The sequence below is a fragment of the Bactrocera dorsalis genome, chromosome 2, assembly GCF_023373825.1.
Source record: "Bactrocera dorsalis isolate Fly_Bdor chromosome 2, ASM2337382v1, whole genome shotgun sequence".
Classification (NCBI taxonomy): Eukaryota; Metazoa; Arthropoda; class Insecta; order Diptera; family Tephritidae; genus Bactrocera; species Bactrocera dorsalis.
The window spans coordinates 79259939-79269266 of NC_064304.1; the positions used below are offsets into that span (position 1 = coordinate 79259939).

A 9328-nucleotide genomic window follows, 5' to 3' on the forward strand; every position below is an offset into this window, starting at 1 on the left:
AAACCAATCTTTAACATGAACTGGAAGTTGTTTAATGTCCTTAACTTTTAAAGCTCTTGGCATAAGGGATTTGTTGATTAATAGTGAAATTCTGTAATCAGTCTCCAGTCACTATTTGAGACATTTTGAGGTAAAGTCTCAATTTGAAAGTAGTTACTATTCACTAAACAGTCTCTAACGTTAGTCTCAAAATATTGACTCAAATTTGAGGCCTGTTAGTTATTAGGTCACAAAATTAAACAGAATTCTTGTTTGCCATTTTGAATATACTGAATAGAGATAATTGTAGATATTAATCGATTGTCGTTTTTTTATATTTTGTTTGAGTTGCTTCAAACACGAAAAGTTTAAAAATAATTAAATTTTACATAAATTTCGTAAAGATTATAGGGGTATTCTCTTGCTCTTGCAAGATTGCAGATTGCAAAAATACTATACCGAAATATACAAGGGCACGAGAGCACCCATTGCAGAATCTAGTGATATATGAACGGCTAATTCGTTAAATTTATTGTAAATGACTATTGTGCATGGCTATTGTGAATTGGCGCACCTTCTGCTTACATTTTTAACAAAAAAAAAAAAACTGTAACAAATCTTTATAATTTAAATAGATATGCAAATATGCAATTTTATTTTTGCGTGACATTGCACGCAAATATACATGGGTTTTGGTCTGACATATTTTACAGCCCTTGCAAATATTTTTCTGCGTATGTTTGTTGTTGTGCCGTTGTAAATCTGCAATTCTTGCACCGTGCACCGGGTTTTACAAGAGCAAGAGAATACCCCTTATGAAACAAAGTCAACATATATTTTTATTTTTATTGGTAATAATATTTTGTTGTCTATGTTAAAGGAAATTAATAGATTTTGTGACTGACACTTACAGAATAGCAAAATCGTCTCAAGTCACAAAAATTGTCTCTAACTTAAAATCTCAAATTTAAACACTTATCACAGTACGGAATCACACGCTAAGAGTGCTTTCAACATTTTATCGCCAGATGCGTTACTGCAAATCAAGAGAGTCATCCGATCTTTGACTGCTTTAAAGACACCAGCTGTCTTTTGCGATTTTGCTATGAATGTTCGTTTTGGCATTTGCTACCAAAGCAATGCCGTTTCGTCGGCATTAAATATTTGATATGGAGTTTATCTGCCCTGTTGAATTTTTTTTTTTTGCTAGTTAATCCGGATAGTTTTTTGCAGCATTTTCGTCTGATAATGCCAATTCGCCTTGAATTTTTACATTGTAAAAATGGTGTATTTTCAGAAAACCTTTCAGCCATTTATGACTTTCGTTGAAAGCAATTTTATGGTCCTAACTCCTGAAGTTGTTTGTACAAGTATATTCTAAGTGCTTTCTCTTTAATAATATTCTCATATACAGATTTTTTTTCCTGTAAATCTTCAATCCATAACGCCATATGTTTTTCAGTCTTCTCCAAAGAAGAATTTCGACTATAAGACGTTTTTTTAACTAAGTGCTGACCCAGAAATTACTGGTAGTCGAATGGAACTCTCACTTTCGTTTAAAACAAAAGCTCTGCTAAGAGATGTTGAACCTTCACAACTTCTAAAATAGCCTAGAATTTTTATTTTCGTTTTTAATGAAATTGTTAGTCTAAAAATAAAGTAAAATTCCTTATTGCAATTTTATAAGAAAACAATCTAACACAATTTTACCTTTTGAAAAGTTATTCACAATTCCGATAATGTAATTTGAAGATTTCATCAATTTATTAAAAACTAGCTGACCCAGCACCCGTTGTCCTGTGTGAAATTATGTATTTTGAAATGAAAAGAAAGTTGAATTTATCATTTCATTTTTTTTTCAATGTAACTCAGCTTTATAAACAACATTTTTTGGTTTCTGTTCCGGTGTACCCAAAAGATGGTTTTCCAAATAGTGAGCACGCCACGGCCGTGTGAAAAACATAGCATTTCCAAATTTATGCATCACACTATGCGACTATCTTTAGGTCCTGTTGATTGACATCCCAAATGCAGTTTTCGCTGGAAACGGAATACGTTTGAACTGAAATGGGAAATCGTTAGACCTCAAAGGAATTCGTAGAATCAAGCATTCTCCCCCTTGTATTCGATAGGTGCGTCACAATCAGTCGGGTTCCATTAGATACTTTCGGCGCATGAAGATTGCGAAACATAATAACTACGGATCCTACTTTGAGACGCAAATGATGCGGTGGCATACCAAGCCTGTCCAAAGAATTTAGAAATACCACTGGATAATTCACGGCGTCGTCTTCATTGTCAAGACGATCGATCGATTTGTATGAGCACAAATCTCCCGGAATTTGACTTTGAATCTTCCAGTTTAAGTCAACAACATCGGTATTTTTGGCAGCTAACGTTGCACTTAAGGAATCGTAGTTACGATAATTTGGCCAATGTCCGAACATTTCTGATGGGTTCATCTTTCGCGAATTGTTAAAGGGAAGATGGAATTGATACCGAACCACCGGAAGTATCAACCGAAATGAAGACGATGTAAAATGTCTTTGGCAATGTCGATGTTTATATCGAAAAGTATGCGAACTTCATTTTCATTCCAGTGATTAACGTGTTCCAGCAATTGTAATTGCTGGCTTACTTCTTCAAAACTTGCACACATCGAACCATTCACAGTAAGCAATGACTCAAATAAAGTTGAACCGCGTACATTAATCAATTGCAACCAAAGGTAGAAACAATCGTCGTTTTTCGGGTGGATTGTGTAAATTCGTCCTAATGCGTTAGTTGATAAGACACCTGGATGTCAATATACTGGTTGGCCTTGCTTTCTACGTAACTATTTCTTCGGCGATGCATTCCATGTATAATACGAGTATTCAGACCAGCCTTGTTAATTCGTCAGTCGTTGTTCGGTAGTTTTTTACATGTATTTTGTTTTTGTAAAATTAACAGACTATCGTTCTACCGAGTAACGAACTATCCATCTGGCAAGCTTGATAATTGTTTCGTTACTCGGTAATATCACATCAGCTGTTCTCCTGTTCCTCTGTACATCAATTTAAAGTACTTACCAGTAATAAATTTGATCTTCTCTACATAATTTTCAATTAAAAGACTGACGATTTTTGATTTTGCACTTTGTTGAGGCATTTTTACTCTTTAATAAAATCGAATCAGCTGTTTCGGAATAAAATTTACCATATTACCAAGGTAGAGCAAAAAATATGTTCACAGTTAAGCCTTTTAACGAAGTATTAACTAATGAATTACCAAATTAACAGGCTTCGGTCTCAACACCCCTAATATCAAGGTATTTCCGAATAGAGCAATGTTCTCACAAACGGATCACTGATGAAAGTTGAGAAAAAACTCGTCAATGTTACATAATTTTGTTGCTGGCGATGATTCTACTGGCTGTACTGTATTCGCTGGGGTGAAATACACTCTTTGGCCAATCTCCAAATTAACTACGAGACGCACAACAGTCGGAAAACGTTCATAAATTGCAAAAGTAAATATCCAATAAAGCGCTTTATTGCCATGTTACTTCCTTTACGTATTTTATCGATATCACCAAACTGCAATACTAAAAATTGATATGAGTTTTGAATATGAATTAGACAATAGTGGTGAATATAGTACGATCCATATGTTGTCAACTTCGATATTCACTCTTCTAAGTTAAATGCTGAATGTTCTGTTATCTGGTAAGCGACGCCGATAGAGTTGATATCCATCATTTCCAGTTTGTGTTTCCGAAAGAAAAGCACGTGGATAGTGTTTCGTTCATTTATTGTCAGACATACAAACCAAAAAAGGATTGTGGTGTCCGCAAGGTTCATGAACCATATTGGTTTCCACCACTTCATATTATTTCTCTACATCATGAATTTCCGGAGAAATGATTTCATCAATTTGATCTGGTGTAACCATCATCAAAAGAAGAATGTGTGCGTGCGGAAGACCTCAATTTTGCCACTCAAAACAGTACATCTGGCATCCAACAGCACCACATGTACGTTGCTTCAAGATAAAGTCAATCAAACATCGTAACTGTTTTTTGAAAAGTCGTGCTGTGACATCGTGACGATCGCTTGCTGATTTACCGCGATCCATAATTCCGCACGTATGTCACCGCATCTTGGGAATACTTCTTGGCTTGCCTTGCCTTAGGCTGCCATACTTTGATGGCAAAAAGAACACCGACCGATATTAGGGCGACCTCTTGGTGGCTTCGTAACAAATTTCAATCTACAATTGACCTCTTTGTGTGAAACACACGTAAAGTTTTCACTGAATTAATTTTCAATAATTTTTCTTTTGAATAGCCGGAATAAAATAGCAAGCGACCGAAATTGAACTATTCAAATAACACCGATCTGACATCTACATGTTAAATTTTAGTTTCTCCTATGACAAAAAAAAAGTTTTTTTTTTTTCGGTTAAAGTTATCTTTCGTAGAAATTAGAGCAATTTTTCGATTTTTTTCTTACGTTCTAAGTATTTTTACAATTAACGCAGGCGAAGTGAGGTACCCAATTTTCATTTTGATTACTGACTTTTAGGTTAAAATAGGCTTCATAGGCTTCGCAAAGTTTCAAATTTGTTGGTAAAGCAAATTTTTTACTTCTAGCTTTAATAAATTCACCGCAAATAAAACAGAATAAATCAGCATCATTTTTACATTGACTTGATGCCATTTTTTAACTGAGTAATACACTAATATTGTTGGTACAGCTATAATAAACAGGTTAACATTCACTACTGCGCCTCTTACAAATAATAATACTGTTTACTTTCGGGTTAATCAAAGTGCTGCCATCTTTGATTTGTGAAATAAATTAAAATATTCTTATCGATGTAGATCAGCCCAAAGCAAACTTAAAGAACTAAAGATTAATATTTAAGTGTTTTTCAATGTCTAGATCAGAATTCAAACATGAGAACAGAAACCAAAAAAAAATATTTTTTTTGTTGACCGGTGTAATTTACAAATCAAAATATTGAAAAACAAAACAAATAAAAAATGAAAAAAAAAATTGTATGGAAAAAAGTTACTTTTTGGAATTTTCCAATTTTCCGACTTTTCATGAAAAGTATAATCATCAATATTGGTTCAGCCGTTCTCTTAGCGTTACTAACGAACAAACATTCATCGTTTGTATGAGAAAAAGAAAAGGGCTGTTTTTAGTGGTTTTCCGGCAATTATTTGAATGTTTCTCTCCGTAGAAACCATCCTTGAACCTCAACGAACATTTTTAAAAAATTACTAAGTTTGGTTCAGTCGTATGAAAGTTATGAGCGTACATACAGTTTGGTCAACTTTTATAATATATGGGAAAATGGAATTGTCGTCTTACTCTATCTTACTCGCAATTTTTCCTTATTTGCTCACCGTTTAGACCTACCCTGAACTACGACAAACATTTTAAGACCAAAATCAGCGCAATCGACTCAGCCGTTCTCGAGTTTTATTCAGACTAACGAACAACAATTCATTTTTATTTATATAGATAACTAGCTTAAACTTTAACTTTAAAAACTTTATTGAAATTATATAATGCGTCATCTGGAAACTGATATGTTAAATAAAAAATGTATTTCCCTTGAAGTAAACAAGACGTGAAGTAGAGTTACCATTTGGATGATATCCAACACTTCAGAAAATCATGTAAAAAATTAAAAATTGTTAGGAATTCGTCTTAAATCAAAAATAACGCGTAAAAAAATTAAATTTCTTCTTGACGAACCGTGTTATTTCAAAATTATGTAAAAAAAAGATTTTACTGTCTGTAACTGTATCAAGACATGATTGTTAACCCAAGCATTATGCCAAATCATGAAATAACTAAATATAATATAAATTGTGATACTTTGAATATTTGCAATTAGGCACAACAACTTTTAATAAAACGTTTTTAAACTTGAAATAAAAATACCAAACAAATTTATACAAGTCAAATTAAGAAAAATTGTACTAATACCAAATAAATATCAAAAAGAATTTGATGCGAAAATAGAAGAAGATGGAGAAAACAAGTTACATTTTAAAAATATTTCTTCATTAAATTTTCACGATAAAGTAATATATAGCTGCACGATATATATTAAAATATTTCCTAGAATCAGAATAATATATTAAATTATGATGTTAATTGTTTAGGCACTAAGTATGATGAGTAATAGTGCTATGTAAGCAAAATCTTTACTGTATTGTTAACTCCAAGGTCAAACCACGTCAAGTGGGCCATGAAAAATTCGAAAAATCTCCGATTTTGAAAATTAGCAGTTCATTAGGAAGAGGACTGGACGCATACCCCGTCATATAAATATTTCGTCAAAATTACTTTTTTTGTTAAAGTTATTGAACGTTGAAATTTTGAAAAATTGGTAAAACGGTAAAATTGTAAAATTATTTTCTCTTAAACTACTGAAGGTAAATCGATGAAATTTGTGAACCCAAAGAAAAATGTCCGTGCTATATTATAAATATTTTTTCACGGTTAAAATGTTTAAATAGTAGTATTAACCCTAATTTTTTGTTAAACAATTGAAAAAAAAAATAAAAAAAAACAGAAAAGTATGTGACACAACGCGGAAAATATTCACCGTATATGTTATTTTGTTAATAAATTGTCACGATTTAAAAACGTTGTTCCGAAGTAAGTCTGGTTTTTATGAAATCAATCCGTAAAATAATCTCCGAAAAAAGTATTGCCTCATTGAAAACCATACGTCTAAAAAACCGTTAAAACGGCGTAATATCAGAAATTGGTTTTTTAAGGACTTTGTTCATTGATATTTTTAAAAATGTGATTATTGTAGCTACACGTTTGGTGTCTTTAAGGTCTTTTAATTGCAGTTGAAAATATTTATTGGTACCCAAGGTCATAGGCGTACACACAAGGGAATTTTATAAATTATTCACTTTTGCTTAATATAATTTATTAATTTCTATTGATGCCTGCAGACTTTTGTGATTCGAATCCTTTACCGCTTTTTCGCGAATTACAGTTAAAAAAATATTAGCTGGATTATAAATACTAACATTCTCTTGCACATGAAACATACCTCTCCATCGATGATGTTTCTGAATATTGCTCTCCTCACTTGTCGACCCAGAGCAATACCCTCCTGATACGAAACTCATGTAAAGTATGAGTAAAGATATTTGTTTGCGTTTTTTTCTGAAAAAATATTTTTATTAGAATAAATAGTCTAAACACAAAATAAAAAAATTTAAACTTCAAAATTCAATAACAATTCGTATCTTATTATTCATATACAATTCATATTTCTTAGCGCTGCCACATATTCAAAGTGAGCAGTAATAAATAAGTAATATTATTTCAAATATTGCAAGGTTAATGCATTTTCATCGTCAAAATCCGATTTGGTTAAAGTCTCCCTAAAAACCTGTCATAAAATAAGACATTTTATGCATTTCACAAAAAAAAATTGTGAAAAATGTTTTATTTTCCATTACATTTATTAATTTTTTAATTCATTTTTTTTTGGCAGAATATTTCGAAGAGTTCGTTACCACAATGTTTTAACAATGTATAGTTAAGAATAGAAGGAAGTACTTGTTGTATATTATCTAATAATAATAATAATAATGTGAATACAGACCATAAGATAGTCTATATGTTCGACAATATAAACACGGTAGTACTGAAGAAGATGGTTAACATACTTTGCACGTGATATCACTTTACTCTAATTTAAATTTGCATTCGTCCTAAAAGCAGCGGGGTTCGCGTCTTACCACAGTTTATATGACTTTTGTCGAAATTGAAAAAAGAAGGTGATTACTTTGATTTTTGCCTTTCACTTACTTTAATTGTGAATTGTGAAACATCACACAACCAAGAAAAGAAAGCAGATATTATACAAATTTTAAAAGTTTTTAAATCAGTGTTCTCGTTACACCATATTCACCAAAAGACTTCTATTGCTAATGGTGGATAAGTCTGTACCTATTAACAAAACACATCCTTACATACATATTTAAAAATGTTAATTCAACCCCGCAGTAAGTTAAAAAAAAATATGTAAACTACATAATTTAGTAGTCGCGTGCGGCCACGCCGTTTGACACGAGTTTTCACAAATTGATATGGTTGATCGCGGTAGTCAACCGGTGTTTTGTTGCGCAAGTACACACTACTTTAGATACATATGCACACAGTTCGAAAGCGTGTTACATTCGTCCACGCATATACATATATTATCACGGAGATCGTTAAAAGACTGTTTTAAGGATCGCGCCACTGGCACACTTGAATAACATGCACACACACACATACACAAATAAAAATTAACATATTATTTTATGTATAGTGTTAAACTGCTACGAGGGAGGGAGGGTGCCAATATGCATAAGCAATTCATTAGAAATCAATATCCCAGCGGATTGATCAGTATCCCATGCTACCTCCAAAAATGTTTGTTGTCCCCATCTTTACTTCTGAACCGCTCACCCCTAAGTCATGTATTCCATGACAAATATGCGAGTACGAAAATGCCGCATAGGAGTGCATAATGACAGGAAGAAGCAGGCTTCTTAGGAAATTTGAAGCATCGTATTTTCGGATCGTTACAGGACCCTTGACAAACAACATCTTTCATGCGCGCATACCTCACACACACACAGATATATGTAAATACATTTGTGTATGCATTTATACATACATATGTATATTGAGTGGACTTAAGTTGGATTGTGTAAATATTAGGAACGGGAGCACGTATTATTAAGGACTGGTGTCTATTTTGGTTTCAGCACCTTTCGCCGGCTGCTTCGCCTTTTGCCTTTTTGTGCGTCTACTTCCTCTCACTTATGTTTACAGTTCATAACTTCTGACATTGCGTTGAACTTTTGTGATCCCATTTATGTCACATTACGGCACATGGCATATACATACAGACATATTAACTGAGACGCGTGTATCGCATGCGATTAAACATTTTATATTTTTTTACTCTTGTAACATGTTGCTAAAGAGTATAATAGTTACGGTTATGCGTATCACTTAAAACTAATCGATACAGATATAGGGTTAGAAGATATACATATGTATGTATAGTTATGTTCAGAATGACGATATGAGTTGAAATCCGGGTGACTGACTGTCTGTTCGACAAGCTGACTTCAGTAAAAAGTGATGAATCTTGGTATGCGCGTTTTTTGGCAAAAAAATATTACGAGTTCGTAGATGGGCGTATCGGACCTTTGCCACGCAACCGCTATTAACAGAAAACCTATAAAGTAACATAACTAAGCACTAACTTCAGATATAAAACTCTAATTTAGCCCGGTGGATCGCAGTAGCAAGGGGCACCTATG

General features: G+C 33.0%; 1 protein-coding gene across 1 annotated transcript in view; it reads right to left on the reverse strand.

The window, feature by feature from the left end:
* The window catches only part of LOC105226102 (saccharopine dehydrogenase-like oxidoreductase), a 77109-nt gene extending 69874 nt beyond the window's left edge, over window positions 1-7235 (reverse strand). The window contains exon 1 of the mRNA XM_049448807.1: window positions 7051-7235. Coding sequence (XP_049304764.1) covers window positions 7051-7129 — 79 coding nt within the window. The 5' untranslated portion in view covers window positions 7130-7235. The remainder of the gene's footprint in view (window positions 1-7050) is intronic.
* Between the last annotated feature and the right edge of the window lie 2093 nt (window positions 7236-9328).